The sequence below is a fragment of the Cherax quadricarinatus genome, chromosome 10 (genome assembly GCF_038502225.1).
Source record: "Cherax quadricarinatus isolate ZL_2023a chromosome 10, ASM3850222v1, whole genome shotgun sequence".
NCBI lineage: Eukaryota > Metazoa > Arthropoda > Malacostraca > Decapoda > Parastacidae > Cherax > Cherax quadricarinatus.
In genome coordinates, this window is record NC_091301.1 from 14100164 (window position 1) to 14118952 (window position 18789).

Sequence of the window (18789 nt, forward strand, 5' to 3'; positions counted from 1 at the left end):
GGAATTTTCAGGATGGTTAGTGTAATTCTGAAGATGGCTAGGCTAATTTTGAAGATGCCTAGGATAATTCTGAAGATTCTAGGCTAATTCTGAAGATGGCTAGGATAATTTTGAAGATGGTTTAGTTACCCTTGGAGATGGCAAGGATAATTGTTGTTCTAATAATGTGGGAGGAATGAAAGGAAGGATTAAATGATTGGTTGACGGGAAGAGTAAACAACGAGGGATTTAGGGAGGGGGGGAGGTGGAATAATCCCTCCCCACTTCCCTACCCTCTGCCAGTAGACACTCTTATCTCGCACTGCTCCGTGAGACGTGAGAGAAGACACACAGTGACAAGGGCGAGACATCTACCTTCATCAGTCTCTCACTCTCACTCAGGTAGGTCAAGCCTCATTCCTCCTGACATGTTGTATACACATTATGTATACATTATTGCATACACATTATACTGCATACGCATTTGTTGTATACACATTATGTTGCATACGCATTGCTGTATACACTTATATACACATTATGTATGTTGTATACACACTTGTATACACATGTAGTATACATTTTATACACATGTATATTGTATACACTTATTATGTATACATATGTATGTTGTATACACATGATGCATACATATTGTTGTATACACTTATATACACATGTTCTTTTAAAATTAAGTATGCTGTATACACATTTTTATTAACCCGTTGGGATAACCTAGAGTTAAGAGCCCAGGCTTGTTAATAACCCAGGAGGGTTGCAAATCCAGGTGGCTAATCCCATAAAGCTTTTAATCCTGGAAAGTTATTAACCCAGGAGGCTTACTAACCCTTTGATGGGTAAACATACGGGAATAATCCAGGAACCCCAAGATTTGTGGCTTAATTCCGTTGCGGTTCTTAGGGTCTCGCCCTTGAATTCAACCCGCTACCCGCTGAAGACGCTACCGCTGTGCAGCTTTCTGGTCCCGCGACCGAGGTCTTCCTGACGTTGGTAATGAGTTTTCGGGCCTTAGACCGAAGTCTTCCCCTTAGATGTGTACATAAGGAACAACACTGTCTCCTTCCATTTAGGAAGTCTTAGGCCTACTTTAAGACTTTCCCCGTTGTCTCTGCCTGTTCTATAAGTTTTTTCCCCGAAAGTCTAGCAGACTTTTTCCGTTCTCTCCCTGTCTGCTCGTCAGTTATGTCAGAATTTTTCCCGTTCTCTCTGCCAGCTCGTTAATTCTATCAGACTTTCCCGGTTCTCTCTCTGCCTAGTCTTTAGGTTTGGTTAGGTTAGGTTAGGTTAGGATTGGTTAGGTTAGGATAGGTTAGGTTAGGTTAGGTAAGCTTCGCCAGGAAACAGGACAGGTGTTTCCTGAAGCGGCTCCTCCGCTCTCTCAAAAACCTCGTTTAAATCCCTATTTCTTTGAAAACCGTTGTTGGAGGGTTCGGCAGTACTAGAAGGCGAGTGAGGGTTTTTAAATACCGCTGGTAAAAACAACCTTCAGGCGGGTATTAGTGATAAAAAAAACCACTGGTAAACCTCCACTGGAGCTTTGGTCATCTGACCGAGGCCTTCCGCTGGCTTACCGGTCCACCCTTTTAAAAATAAGGGTTATGTATATAGTCTTTCAGTTATCTATCTGGAGTGGTACATTATCAAATGCCTTCTTACCGTCCAGGAATGCGCAGTCCACCCACCGCTCTCCGGCATTATCTTTAGCGAGTCATTAACTCCAGCGGGTTCGTGAGGTAGGATTTAATCCTCTCTAAATCCGTTCTGGTTGAAGTTTATGATGTTCCTCTCCCCAAGGGAGGAGGTGCCTTGATGCTGGTCAGGGGCTCTTGATCCAAGGAAATTTGTGTGACGTATTTATTGTTACTAGGATTTGTTAACACCACATAATTTACAGGCTAGGAGTTATCCTACCTTTGTTCATTTACAGGCTAGGAGTTATCCTATCTCAGCTCGTTTACAGGCTAAAGGGTGTTATTCTACTTTTGTAGTGATCTCAGTTCATTCACCGGGTAGGAATTATCCTGCCTCGGCTCATTTACAGGCTAGGAGTTCTTGTCTTACCTGAGCTCATTTTCAGGCTAGGAGTTGTTTTCGTACCTCATATTTCATAGCCCAGCTTTATGAAAGGTATACTATCACCTTCTAGGATGCCACCTATAACAGTCGTCTAGCACACTGTTACCTATGTACTGCTCGGTGAATAGGGACAGCAAGTGCAAGGCGACTAATACCCGGGTACTAATTTACTGCTAGATGAACTGGAGCAGCAGGTGTAAGAAGAAAAGCACCCAGGTGTTAACGCTAGGTGATCCCTCTTCCACACTCTCATAATTCCTGACAACAGCTAGTAGGTTCCCACGCAACTGGATTGATTATAGTCTCAGACTTTTGAGTGTGAAATGCAAGAAGAGCGTCATTATCGACTTCAAGTCGATCTAGAGTCTAAACTTACTGGGTAAGGACATGCTACGAATAATGAACGTGTCTTATGTGGAAGGTATACTTAAGTATTCAGTAGGACACTGATGAGAAGTTACATCCCCAGGACCGAGAAGAGAGAGAAGCTTTTATATATTTGCAACTCTGAATGACTCACCCCACATGAGTTAAGGGCGTTTTTTTTTTATGTTAATATTCATAATTTTCAAAGCTACTGTTCTGTGAATTAGGTCATTTCTGCAGTTGGTACCTGAAGGGAGGTTATCAATGTTGCAGGTGTCGAGGAAGGAAAAAAAAAAAAGGCTTGCTACTCTTTGTGAAGGACGTGCTCCGAAATTCTGGTGTTACTCACATCTAACGTGATCGAAGCGATCGACGGTGATTTTTTTTTATATAGAATTATTGAAGAGGTAGTTGAAAAACCTCAAGGTGCAGAACAATAAAGATGTTCAGGTTGTCTTACTCATCGACGTGTTGATAATGAATACCATTAATGTAACGAAGCTTTTCACTGTAACATCGTTCTGTTCTCTAGAGCTCTGTCCTTTTATAACCTAGTAAAGCTCTACAGAGAGTAACACTGTCTTAATAAAACTTGCTCTTATATATATATATATATATATATATATATATATATATATATATATATATATATATATATATATATATATATATATATATATATATATATTTAGAAAGGATTTAATGAGCTCTTGCTAATTGACCAATATTACCTTTTCGGCACACACACACACACACACACACACACACACACACACACACACACACACACACACACACACACACACACACACACACACACACACACACACACACACACACACACACACACACACACACAGAGAGCGAAAGGAGCTAGGAAAGGAGACAAGGATGGAACCAGCAGAGGTAAATCAGAGCAGAACAGAGCAGCAAGGGCAAGCACACACAGAACTATTCTCAGAACCCCACAACCTATCACACCATCCCAACACAAACTACAATCCATACTCACATCTTCCACCCAGCACCCAGCTATAGAATCCCAAAGTATGCTACCAGGTCTCCCACCCTCACAGGCTCCCCAAACCACAGTGTTGGAAAGGAAACTGACGGTATGGTACACAAACACTGATGGAATAACAAATAAGTGGGAGTAGTGGCACGAAAGAGTCAAAGAGGCATCACCGGACATCATAACTCTCACAGAAACCAAGCTTACATGTATGATAACAGATGCCATCTTTCCAACGGGATACCAGATCCTGAGAAAAGACAGAGGGAACAGGGGGGGGGTGGAGGAGTGGCACTGCTGATCAAAAACCGATGGAATTTTGATGAGCTGGAGAGAGGAGACAGCGGAGAAACAAGTGATTACATAGTGCGAACGCTTCACTCTGGAGGTCCCTAGGTGGTAATTGCAGTGATGTATAACCCACCACAGAACAGCAGGAGGCCAAGGCAAGAGTATGACGAGAGCAATAGAGCGATGGTTGACACACTGGCTGCAGTGGCCAGAAGAGCTCATGCATGCAAGGCAAAACTCCTGATCATGGGTGACTTTAACCACAAGGAGATCGATTGGGAGAACTTGGAGCCACATGGGGGCCAAGATACATGGAGGGCTAAGATGATGGAGGTGGTACTGGAAGACTTCATGTACCAACACGTATGGGACACTACAAGAGAGAGAGGAGAGGATGAAAGAGCAAGACTGGACCTAGTATTCACCTTGAGTAGTGCAGTTATTGAGGACATCGCATATGAAAGACCCCTTGGGGCCAGCGATCATGTGGTTTTAAGCTTCGAATACACAGTAGAGCTACAAGTGGAGGGGGAAGCAGGAAGGCCAGGACAAATGAAGCCAAACTACAAGAAAGGGGACTACACGGAAATGAGGAACTTCCTGAACGAGTTCAATGGGACAGAGAACTGGCAGGGAAGCCAGTTAATGAGATGATGGAATATGTAGCAACAATGTGCAAGGAGGCTAAGGAGAGGTTTGTACCCAAGGGTAACAGGAATAATGAAAAAGCCAGGATAAGCCCATGGTTCACCCAAAGGTACAGGGAGGCAAAAACCAAGTGTGCTAAGGAATGGAAGAAATATAGAAGGCAAAGGACCCAGGAGAATAAGGAGAGCAGTCGTAGAGCCAGAAATGAATATGCACAGATAAGAAGGGAGGCCCAACGACAATATGAAAATGACATAGCAGCGAAAGCCAAATCTGACCCGAAGCTGTTATACAGCCACATCAGGAGGAAAGCAACAGTCAAGGACCAGGTAATCAGGCTAAGAAAGGAAGGAGGAGAGACAACAAGAAATGACCGTGAAGTATGTGATGAACTCAACAAGAGATTTCAATAGTGTTCACAGAGGAGACAGAAGGGGCTCCAGAAAGACGGAGAGGTGAGGCACACCACCAAGTGCTGGACACAGTACACACAACCGAGGAAGTGAAGAGGCTTCTGAGTGAGCTAGATACCTCAAAGGCAATGGGGCCGGATAACATCTCTCCATGGGTCCTGAGAGAGGAAGCAGAGGCGCTGTGTGTACCCCTAACAACAATATTCAATACATCTATCGAAACAGGGAGATTGCCTGAGGCATGGAAGACAGCAAATGTAGTCCCAATCTTTAAAAAAGGAGACAGACATGAAGCACTAAACTACAGATCAGTGTCACTGACATGTATAGTATGCAAAGTCATGGAGAAGATTATCAGGAGAAGAGTGGAGGAACACCTAGAAAGGAAGGATCTCATCAACAGCAGCCAACATGGTTTCAGGGATGGGAAATCCTGCATCACAAACCTACTGGAGTTCTATGACATGGTGACAGCAGTAAGACAAGAGAGAGAGGGGTGGGTGGATTGCATTTTCTTGGACTGCAAGAAGGCGTTTGATACAGTTCCACACAAGAGATTAGTGCAAAAACTGGAGGACCAAGCAGGAATAACAGGGAAGGCACTACAATGGATCAGGGAATACTTGTCAGGAAGACAGCAGCGAGTCATGGTACATGGCGAGGTGGCAGAGTGGGCGCCTGTGACCAGCGGGGTCCCACAGGGGTCAGTCCTAGGATCAGTGCTGTTTCTGGTATTTGTGAACGACATGACGGAAGGAATAGACTCCGAAGTGTCCCTGTTTGCAGATGACGTGAAGTTGATAAGAAGAATTCATTCGATCGAAGACCAGGCAGAACTACAAAGGGATCTGGACAGGCTGCAGACCTGGTCCAGCAATTGCCTCCTGGAGTTCAACCCCACCAAGTGCAAAGTCATGAAGATTGGGGAAGGGCAAAGAAGACCGCAGATGGAGTACAGTCTAGGGGGCCAGAGACTACAAACCTCGCTCAAGGAAAAAGATCTTAGGGTGAGTATAACACCAGGCACATCTCCTGAAGCGCACATCAACCAAATAACTGCTGCAGCATATGAGCGCCTAGCAAACCTCAGAACAGTGTTCTGACATCTTAATAAGGAATCGTTCAGGACCCTGTGCACCGTCTACGTTAGGCCCATATTGGAGTATGCGGCACCAGTTTGGAACCCACACCTAGCCAAGCACGTAAAGAAACTAGAGAAAGTGCAAAGGTTTGCAACAAGACTAGTCCCCGAGCTAAGAGGTATGTCCTACGAGGAGAGGTTAAGGGAAATCGACCTGACGACACTGGAGGACAGGAGAGATAGGGGGGACATGATAACGACATACAAAATACTGAGAGGCATTGACAAGGTGGACAAAGACAGGATGTTCCAGAGATGGGACACAGCAACAAGGGGACACAGTTGGAAGTTGAAGACACAGATGAATCACAAGGATGGTAGGAAGTATTTCTTCAGCCACAGAGTAGTCAGGAAGTGGAATAGTTTGGGAAGCGATGTAGTGGAGGCAGAATCCATACATAGCTTTAAGCAGAGGTATGATAAAGCTCACGGTTCAGGGAGAGTGACCTAGTAGCGATCAGTGAAGAGGCGGGGCCAGGAGCTTGGAATCGACCCCTGCAACCTCAACTAGGTGAGTACATGTACACAGTGGAACTTCTGGTCACGAATGCTTCCGAACACGAACAAATCGGTTCACGACCAAAAATTCTCCAAATTTTTGCATCTGGTCACGAACACATAATCGGGTGTCGAACAAACACAGCCGCACCAATTTTCACATTCCACGCCATTTTTTTTTTTTTTTACACACGCCAATTTTCCCTACTTCTGTTGTTTGTATACACCTAACAAAGACCCCTCTCCTTGTAGTCAGTCTCGGTCAGACGTGAGTTCATTCGCTGTGAACTCGAGGATAAGGGATGAAGTACCATCCTCTTATTCCCTCCTGGGTACTTATATTAGAGAAAACGTAGTGTAGTACAGTGCTGTGATACTCACTGATAATGCACCATGGAACTAAGTGAGTTCATTCAGGTATACACAAATACAGTTACATTGATTATCATACATAGCAGCATATGTGTACAGAACCTAGGATAACCCAAAAATGTCAGACTTATTTTCTCCATTTTTTTTTCGGTGGATGCTCGTTTTCGTCGATTATCTCGGAAGTAAGTTATTCATAAATTACAGTAATTACGACTGTGATAAATTCGGATTAGCAATGTTGTATCAGCAGGTAGTGTACAAACAGCTTCTCCCAGTGCCAGTACCCGGCTAGGACTTGCCATATATGATTTTTTGGTAAATATTATTTTTCTCAGTTGTTTGTTGAGCAATCTTATTGAAAATTAGGCAATGTATGATGGACAGATGCTTCTTAACGTACACCAAAAATGAAAGAAATTGAACGATAAATAACGGAGTTCACTTCTCAGTCCTTACACGTCCCTTAAAACTCTTAAAAAAAATGTTTACAACGGTTCGTAGGAGTCTAGAACGGACTCGTGCAATGTTATTTTTCTCTGTTGTTCAAGGTTTTTACATTTAGTTTACTATTACACTGTGCATTCTATGGTATAATTAACTATTTTGAGCTTAAAAATCTTAAAAAAGAAAATATTTACATACAGTTTGTATGGGTCTGGAACGGATTTATTTATTTATTTATTTATTTATTTATTTCCAATTTGTGCACACATACAGAGGTACAAAAAAATACAGATAAGAGCAGTATGCCAAAGCCACTTATACTATGCATAGCATTACGGGCTGGCTTAAAATTAACTTAAGATTAACTAAGCAATGATTATTATTATTATTATAATCAAAAAGAAGCGCTAAGCCACAAGGACTATAAAGCGCTGCTACTAAGCAATGATGAAATCAGTGATAAAACATTAATGTAAACAGATAACTATAAAGCACAAGTGAGTATTACAAAGACAGGTCATATGGTTGCATTCAGTTAGGTAGTGATTCTGTTAGGTAGTGTATTTAAAAAATAATAAAGTTAGATTGGGTTTTAGGTTTAACATTTATGTGATATAATTGTGAGAAACATTTAAGATATACAATTTATAATGTTCAGTTATTCAGTATTTATTTGGTTTTGGGTGAGTAAGTAATCTTTGAGAAGAGACTTGAATTTATAAACAGGTTGTGTTTCTTTTATATTTACAGGTAATGAATTCCAGATTTTAGGGCCTTTTATGTGCATTGAGTTTTTGAATAGTGTGAGATGGACACGAGGAACATCAAAGAGTGATCTGTGCCTTGTGTTATGGTCATGTGTTCTGTTGAGGTTGGCAAGGAGATGTTTGAGGGGAGGGTTAATATCAGAGTTAAGTGTTCTATGTATGTAATAGGTGCAGTAATAAGTATGGATGTTTTGTATGGTGAGTAGGTTTAGTGTATTGAATATTGGTGGAGTGTGCTGCCTGTAGTGAGAATTTGTTATCATTCTAACTGCAGCCTTTTGTTGGGTAATTAGTGGTCTGAGATGGTTAATTGTTGTTGAGCCCCATGCACAAATTCCATAGGTGAGATAGGGGTAAATAAGAGAGTGATATAGGGCCAGGAGGGCTGACTGTGGAACATAGTACCGTATCTTCGATAGTATGCCTACAGTCTTGGAAATTTTCTTAGAAATTTGATGTATATGTATGAAATTTGAGTCTATTATCAAGGTGGATTCCTAAGAATTTTCCCTCTGTTAGTTTTGTGATAGGTGATCCATTTATCATTATGTTAAGAGGGACATCTGTAGCTCTGTTACCAAACTGAATGAAGTAGGTTTTGTCAATGTTTAGTGTAAGTTTGTTAGTCCTCATCCAGGTAGATATTTTCTGTAATTCGGTATTTACAGTATTGGCTAGCGTGACTGGGCTCGGGTGAGAGAAGACATATGTAGTGTCATCTGCAAATAGTGTGGGTTTGAGTAATTGCGAAGCATTTGGAAGGTCATTTATGTATAGGAGAAAGAGAAGAGGGCCAAGGACACTTCCCTGTGGGACACCAACTGTAATTGGTTGTGCAGAAGAGTTTGCCCCATTTGCGTACACATATTGGCTTCTGTTGCTGAGGTAAGACTTGAGGTAGTTGAGGGAGTGCCCTCTTATACCATAGTGTGACAATTTTACGTGGAGCAAGTCATGGTCAACTGTATCAAAAGCTTTACGTAAGTCAATGAAGATCCCCAGTGGGACTTCTTTTTTCTCTATTGCAGTGTATATATGTTCTAGCATGTGTATAATAGCATCATTAGTATTTTTATTAGGCCTGAATCCAAATTGGCAGGGGTTGAGTATGTTTTGGGAGATAAGGTAGGAGTAGATTCGTTTATGAATTAATTTTTCGAAGATTTTTGAGAGAGGGTGTAAGTTGGATATTGGCCTATAGTTATTCAACTCTGTTTGGTCTCCTCCTTTGTGGATCGGGGTGACCCTTGCTATTTTGAGTACTGTAGGGAAGGTGGAGGATTCAATGGATTTGTTAAAGAGTGTTGCAATGATTGGTGATAGCACTTGTGACACTTTTTTGTATATAAGGGGTGGTAAGGTATTTAAATCTCCTGCCTTGTTTTTTAGTGCGTTGATAATAAGGGAGACTTCGTATGGGTTAGTCGGAGCTAGGAACAGTGTGTTCGGGTAGTTGCCGGTGAGGTAGTCATTTGGTGGGGTATCTGAGCTTGGGATTTTATTGGCAAGGTTTTGTCCTATAGTGGAGAAGAAATCATTGAGTCTGTTTGCTGTTTCTGTTGGTGGGAGTTGGGGTTCATCTGTTTTTGCTAATTTTATTTCGCTATTTCGTGATATCTTTTTTGTTCCCAGAATTTCTGATAGGGTTTTCCAGGTCTTTTTTATATCACCTCGTAAGTTGGATAATCTGTTCTCATAATACAATTTTTTTGCCCTTCTTATCAGGCTGGTTAGGATTGACGAGTAACGTTTTGTTTGGTCTCTGGTTATGTGACCCATTCTGTACTGTTTTTCATATTGGTGTTTTGTATTTATGGATTTGAGAATGCTGGGTGTTAGCCAGGGACTGTTCAGTCTCTTTGCTGTCATCTGTTTAGTTTTTTTAGGGCAGTGCTTGTTATAGAGGTATTGGGTTTCTTTTTAGAAAATTATTAATACATTCGTCAGTATCTGTATAGGTTTCTAGCTCAGTGTGCCAATCAATGTTTGCTATTGCTGTTGTGAAGTTATTAATGGCTGCCTCATTGTGAAGTCTGAAGGTGACTTTAGTAGTGTCTTGGGGTAGTTTACCAAGAGTTGTTATGAGGAAAGTAGGGTAGTGGTCTGTGGTATTATCTGTAATTATGCCTGATTTTAAAGGGGATATGGTGTTGGTCCAGATGTGGTCAAGTAGGGAAACACTAGTCTCTGTAACTCTTGTAGGGTCACAACCAAATCGGGTCGCGACCAGAGTTTTGGAACGAATTATGGTCGCGACCGGAGGTTCCACTGTATATATTACATATGCAGAACAACCACTGTGGAAAAAATGGTGAAATTCCAAGCGCTTTCGTGACTTCTCACATTATAGTTCCTTTTTAATGTGAGAAGTCACGAAAGTGCTTGGAATTCAACTATTTTTTCACATATTGTGATATCACCTGTTTACTGTGCATATTGTGATATCACCTGTTTACTGTGCATATTGTGATATCACCTGTTTACTGTGCATATTGTGATATCACCTGTTTACTGTGCATATTGTGATATCACCTGTGCATATTGTGATATCACCTGTTTACTGTGCATATTGTGATATCACCTGTTTACTGTGCATATTGTGATATCACCTGTTTACTGTGCATATTGTGATATCACCTGTTTACTGTGCATATTGTGATATCACCTGTTTACTGTGCACATTGTGATATCACCTGTTTACTGTGATCTTATTGCATATATTACATATACATTAGAACACATACGCATTTATTTATAAATAGATCAGAAGATTAAGTTGAGCAGAAATGGAGACAAGATAAGATATACATGAATATTCAATTTCACATGAATATAACTGGTTGTTGAGAGGAGCAGCAAAGGTTCACTACTGTGGATGCCACCTTACAACCGCTCTATTTGAATCTTAATATTAATGACATTTGTTTACATTATGCACACATTCTGGAGCACAGGCGGGTGCTGTTTTATAACAAATATAATTTATATTTTTCGAGTATGCGAGTGAGGATTCAAGAAGTCAGTGCATGCATGTCAGCCGCAGCGGCCAGAGTACAGTCGAGCTTATTTGAAGGTAGCTTTGTTATAAATTCATTTTACTTGGAAAAAAACCAGGCGTGAAACTTTTTGTGATTCTGTTGCTTCAGTCAATAAGTATTTGTTTCTAAGAAAGTAAAAGGTATGTTCGAAGGATATATATATATATATATATATATATATATATATATATATATATATATATATATATATATATATATATATATATATATATATATATATATATATATATATATATGTATATATATATATATATATATATATGTATATATATATATAATATATATATATATATATATATATATATATATATATATATATATATATATATATATATATATATATATATATATATATATATATATGTATAATATATATATATGTATATATATATATATATATATATATATATATATATATATATATATATATATATATATATGTATATATATATATATATATATATATATATATATATATATATATATATATATATATATATATATATATATATATATATATATATATATATATATATATATATATATATATATATATATATATATATATATATTTATATATTTTATTTAAAGACATAACACATTGACAGAACATTCACAAAACTATGATACAAAGCAAAACAACATAGGTAACGCAGAGCTACATCTCGAATACTTCGTCCAGCTCCCCGGCGGTGGGCCGCGTGCCCAGAATGCTGCAGGCATTTCCTCTCTGGATCGCAACACTGAGTCTCTGGAAGAGGAAGCTGGTCGCCCTGTGGTCCTTTGTTTCTATGATGAGCTTTTCACCCAGCTCTATTAGGAACTTTAGAGCACACTTGCCCCATGCTCCAAGGGTCTCTGACCCTATTGGGATGAAGTTATAGCAAGGGGGAAGGTCTTCATATTTGCGGATCTTCTGAGTCTCCCTGTGGCTGGCAGCTCCACCCCCTTCCACTACGGAGTATGGCAAGTAGGTGTCTGCCAATGTGGCGGCACATGTGTAGTCCCAGGCAATCTGCTTTCCATCCTTCCAAGGTAGCATGGTGGCTCCATCAGGACGCTTTAGACTTCCGTCAGACCTCTGCACTTGGGGTTCCCGTTGAGCTGGGCAACGGGCTGTGGCGAGGCTTCTCTTTATGATATCATTGACCTCCTCATGCCTGGCATACTTCCCTTCTGCTGTGTGACACACGAGACCATGAAGTCCGAATTGATCAGCTGTCGCCCTGCCGCAAATACACCTATGTTCGGTGAGGATGGGGGCGGCTAGGCGAAGAGCAACACCAATCCGAATGGCCTGTGGGTCTAGTCGAGTGCCCAAGGAGGAATTGGGAACAGCAAACAGGAAATCTTCTGAGTGTGGCGCCTTCACTGCCAGGAGACGAGCTTTGTCCTTTCCTGAGGCGTTGGAGAGCATTGTGTTGGCGATTTTTTTCATGATCGGTTTGTCCCAGTGGGACTGTTTGTGTTCTTTGGGAGGAGCTGGTCTACTGGAAGAATATATACATTATATATATATATATATACATATATATATATATATATATATATATATATATATATATATATATATATATATATATATATATATATATATATATATATATATATGATAACCCTATACTGCACGAATATGACAGTATTCTGAGGCAGATTTTTACGAAAGTACTTAACCTTACTCTACAAGACGGGCAGTGGAACCAAGCTACACTTCCAGTCAGACTAGGAGGCATTGGTGTCCGCAAGTCATCACAGATTGCGTTACCTGCTTTTCTGTCCTCGTGTATTGCATCCAGAGAGCTTGTAACAGCGATTCTCCCTGAACATCTTAGGGACAAGATTGGAGTCCAGGACCAAAAATTCATTGACGGAGCAATGATCTGGGATAATCTAACGGGCTCTGAAACCAGACCTGCTCCCCCCAACAACTACAAACAATCGCACTGGGATGGTCCAATAGTGGAAAATATTGCCTCAACAATGCTTCAGAGTGTGTCAGGGAAGGATAGGGCCCGCCTCCTGGCAGTGAGAGCCCCTCATGCTGGGGACTTTCTGTTGGCTGCTCCCAAATCCAGCCTTGGCACACGCCTCGACCCACAGACCATCCGCATTGGTGTTGCCCTTCGACTTGCCGCCCCTATTCTCGCCGAACACAGGTGTATTTGTGGCATTGAAGCAGCAGACCGATTCGGGTACCATGGTCTTGTGTGCCGTAAATCCGAGGGAAAGATTGCAAGACATGAGGAGGTTAATAACATTATCAAGAGGAGCCTCACAACAGCTGGATGCCCAGCAGTAAGGGAGCCACCCCAACTATGCAGATCTGATGGCAGCCAGAAGCGTCCAGATGGTATCACCCTTCAAGCCTGGACAGATGGGAAGCAGGTGGTGTGGGACTATACATGTGCATCTACCTTGGCTGATACCTATCTCCAATACACCAGGGAGGAAGGAGGGGCAGCTGCCAGCTTCAGGGAGTCCCAAAAGTCTAGAAAATATGGAGAACTTGCCCATCATTATATGTTTGTTCCCATAGGCTCAGAGACCCTTGGCTCATGGGGAAAGAGTGCATCTAATTTCCTTAAGGAGCTGGGAAAAAGACTCATCAGGGTAACTAGGGATCCCAGGGCAGCTAGTTTTCTGTTCCAGCGGCTCAGTGCGGCTGTTCAAAGGGGTAATGCCTGCTGCATTTTGGGCACACGCCCCAGCTCTGAGGAGCTGGATGAGATTTTCGCCTTATAATCGGTGATACACACGTAACAACATGTACCGTATATGCCACCTTTATATTAACTATGTATCTCTTAAATCTTCTGTGCCATATTATATATATATATATATATATATATATATATATATATATATATATATATATATATATATATATATATATATACATATATATATACTATATATATATATATATGTATATATATATATATATATATATATATGTATATATATATATATGTATATATATATATATATATATATATATATATATATATATATATATATATATATATATATATATATATATATATATATATATATTTTTTTTTTTTTCAACAAGTCGTATGTATATATATATATATATATATATATACATATATATATATATATATATATATATATATATATATGTATATATATATATATATATATATATTATATATATATATATATATATAGTATATATATATATATATATATATATATATATATATATATATATATATATATATATATATATATATATATATATATATATATATATATATATATATATATATATATATATATATATATATATATATATATATATATATATATATATATATATCCTAGGTAGTAGGTTGGTAGACAGCAACTGCCCAGGAAGGTACTACCGTCCTGCCAAACAAGTATAAAACGAAAGCCTGTAATTGTTTTACATGATGGTAGGATTGCTGGTGTCCTTTTTTCTGTCTCATAAACATGCAAGATTTCAGTTACGTCTTGCTACTTCTACTTACACTTAGGTCGCACTATACATACATGTACAAGCATATATATATATATATATATATACACACCCCTCTGGGTTTTCTTTTATTTTCTTTCTAGTTCTTATTCTTGTTTATTTCCTCTTATCTCCATGGGGAAGTGGAACAGAATTCTTCCTCCGTAAGCCATGCGTGTTGTAAGAGGCGACTAAGATGCCGGGAGCAAGGGGCTAGTAACCTCTTCTCCCGTATAAATTACTATATTTAAAAAGAGAAACTTTTGTTTTTCTGTTTGGGCCACCCTGCCTTTGTGGGATACTGCCGGTTTGTTGAAAAAGAAAAAAATGTATATATATATATATATATATATATATATATATATATATATATATATATATATATATATATATATATATATATATATATATATATATATATATATATATATATATATATATATATATATATATATATATATATACATACCGTGAGGTGCAGGTCTCGGTATTTTTGAGAGTTTACGTTAATCTAATCTCTCTTTTAGGGATTAAAGTATTTTTGACTGCTGATGAACAGGTGATATGCAGTCTTAATGACACCATTTAGCAACCAACGTGCGTTGCAAGACTTTGGACTTGATCCTCAATTGTGCAACGCATGGCTATGAACTGGTTAATTATATATTAACGATTACGAATGTTTCTTTCAGAAATCGTGAGGGGGCGCTGAAGACCTGGTAATCACATATTCTGAAGACCAAGTCATCATACATTCTGAAGACCAGGTCATCATATTCTTGAGAGCAGTGGCCAGTGTGTCAGCAGTTATGGTTCAGCTGTTTGCAGCTCTGCAAATGTTGGTCATCGCTTATGTCACCTTTGTCTCTCCTTACTCTGGTCAGTATAAAACAATGATTTATATATATATATATGGTAGGTAAGACACATATGCAACAGTTAGGCAACTTTATTTCGAAACGTTTCGCCTACAAAGTAGGCTTCTTCAGTCGAACACAGAAAGAAGGCAGGAACAGTAGAGATGTGAAGACTATGTAATCAGTCTATCACCCTTGAAGTCGTAGAATTTGAGGTTGTCAGTCCCTCAGCCTGGAGAAGTTCAGTTCCATAGTCAGGAACCAGGGAACTATGACTATGGAACTGAACTTATCCAGGCTGAGGGACTGACAACCTCAAATTCTACGACTTCAAGGGTGATGGACTGATTACATCGTCTTCACATCTCTACTGTTCCTGCCTTCTTTCTGTGTTCGACTGAAGAAGCCTACTGTGTAGGCGAAACGTTTCGAAATAAAGTTGCCTAACTGTTGCATATGTTTCTTACCTACCAACCTGTCGGTATTATATACCATTTTAATGTTCATATTATATATATATATATATATATATATATATATATATATATATATATATATATATATATATATATATATATATATATTATATATATAAATATATATATATATATATATATATATATATATGTGTGTGTGTATATATATATATATATATATATATATATATATATATATATATATATATATATATATATATATATATATATATATATATATGTGTGTGTGTGTGTGTGTATATATATATATATATATATATATATATATATATATATATATATATATATATATATATATATATATATATATATATATATATATATATATATATATATATATATATATATATATATATATATATATATATATATACATATATATATATATTATATGTATATATATATATATATATATATATATATATATATATATATATATTATATATATATATATATATCAGTATGTATACACTTATAGTTTGTCTTAATCCATTTATTGGTTATTAAAGTATCCAATGTACAGGAAAGCCTTTGTGTATTGAGTAGAATTTAAACTCAGTTAATTAACCATCAACGACTATAATGTTTTACTGAAACTGATGTCTGAGGTCGAAATATACACACATACTTTTTTTGACATCGTGCTTGTTATGCACTAACATAAACTTATTTTTTCCTAGAATTCAGTGGATTCTATCAAGATACTATATAAATCTTAAAGGCATGTAGGGGTCTCTCTCATTATAGTTCAGTAGATTGTACACCAAATGAAAAAGTTAATTATATTTATTTACATTCCATTGTACCTTACGTTATACAGAGGGCGATGCTGCAGCAGCAGCCTACACACCCATCTTCACCTTGCGTCCTCAAGAAGTCAACACTGTCTCTGTCACTCTCCCTCACGACAGATCCAAGCCACCACAACGTGACATCAAGTCTGCGGTATCAGCCAGGTGCTTAGATACCCGTAAGGCTATCATAATCCTACGGTACTAGCTAGGATATAATCTTAGGATGCCCATAAGGGAATCATCATCTTAGGGTACCCTAACGATTTTTTTTAATGGGTACACTCTGGAAAAACGTAAAACTGGATGAAATATGATTGGACAAATAGAAAAGAGATATAAATAAAGGGGATATTAATAACGTGTTGAATACCTTAAAGACAGATTTCGCAGCAATGGATTCACGTTGGAGAAAAATATATATTTACATTAGAAAGGTTATAGGAAAATACTAACTTGGCAATAAAGTTGTAGGTGAGTGGAGCTGAGGTAAGAATTTTGGATAGCTTTAAATATAGGTTGGATGGATGTATGAGTGTGGGTGGGTGAGTTAGACCAGCCTAGCATGGCTAGTAGGCTTCCTGTAGTGTTCCTGAGTTCTTATGTGGATCATTGTCACTGGGACATTAAAAGAAGTGGAAAAGTTAATGTCTCAAGTTAACCACATTTTTGGTCATTCAGATCCACACTAGACTTGAATAAGACTGCTGGTGACAGTGTTTAGCATTGTTTCCATATCAAAGTAGCTTAGGTTGCGTCTCTTCTTTTTCATTAACATGATGACGGAGTATAACCATTTCAAAAACTAACTCTTAGATTATTAGCAGTGTTGCTGGTGAACAAAACAGCATACTTCTGACACCGAACAAAATATAGCACAGGTAGAGAACAGGCTTTTAGTGACCCAACTTTTCGTTCTATAAAGAGCTTTAAGCGGAGAGAAAAGTTGTCACAGTGAAAGCTTGTTTTGTACCTGTGTCTTCAGCAGTGTTGGTGGTGTTGGCAGGGTGGCGGCCCAGGCTCAGGAAGGGTCTCATTTACAAGCTCTGGTCGATTTCCTAGTGTCTGTGTCCAGCGGCTCCCAGGTCTATTTTATCCATGACTTCTCCGTTACAGGTAACTCCTTATTAATATTTTTTTTTCTTTATCGGGAATATAACGATATAAAAAATTGGGAATTTTGTGGATGGGAAGGGTCGATGCATGAAGGAGCGAACACCCTGACCGGCCCGCCACTCCTACTTTCCGTACCTCATACATCTAGCATTAAGACATTTTTTTGTGTGACAGACACTGGAACGTTAGTGGAGGCGTGTTGCCAGAGGCTCCGGGAGGTGATGATCTTCAATTACACCCAGGAGCTGACGGAGGTACAAGCTGTAATTAAGTCTTATCAACAAGTGAAGGGTCTCAGAAATATCATCGTAGTCTGTTCCCACCTCCACACTCTTCATATCTTCCAACAGGTACTATCCACAGGCTTGAATACCAGAGAATAGCTATGCTCTTGATGTCTTCTCTGCTATGCCATTTTATCTTATCAATGTACCTATTTTACAATGTTTGTAGCGCTCACTATTTCCTAGTGGATCACATTCCTGCCATTTAACACGGTGAAGACATACCAGCGTGATTGTCATGTTAATCTTCAACTGAGTTTCATTATGGCAAATAATATCCTTTTTATACATCTCGTGTCTATATATATATATATATATATATATATAAATATATATATATATATATATATATATATATATATATATATATATATATATATAGACATAAATATATATGTATATATATATATATACATAAATATATATAATATATATATATATATATACGCATATATATATATATATATATATATATATATATATATATTATATATATATATGTATATATATATATATATTCTTATATATATATATATATAAATATATATATATATATATATATATATATATATATATATATATATATATATATATATATATATATATATATATATATATATATATATATATATACACATGTGAAGGTGTGATGGTG

The 18789-nt window shown here is 38.0% G+C and overlaps 1 protein-coding gene and 1 long non-coding RNA gene across 2 annotated transcripts in view; both read left to right on the plus strand.

Annotated features, from left to right (window-relative positions):
• Positions 1-281: 281 nt before the first annotated feature.
• Positions 282-17783, plus strand: LOC138852501 (uncharacterized). Its single transcript, XR_011391815.1, has 3 exons — positions 282-381; positions 15282-15468; positions 16764-17783. It is a non-coding gene; the product is annotated as an uncharacterized lncRNA (long non-coding RNA).
• An 84-nt stretch (positions 17784-17867) lies between these two features.
• Positions 17868-18789, plus strand: part of LOC128687775 (probable glutamate receptor) — a 35235-nt gene continuing 34313 nt past the window's right edge. The window contains exon 1 of the mRNA XM_053775340.2: positions 17868-18200. Coding sequence (XP_053631315.2) covers positions 17934-18200 — 267 coding nt within the window. The 5' untranslated portion in view covers positions 17868-17933. The remainder of the gene's footprint in view (positions 18201-18789) is intronic.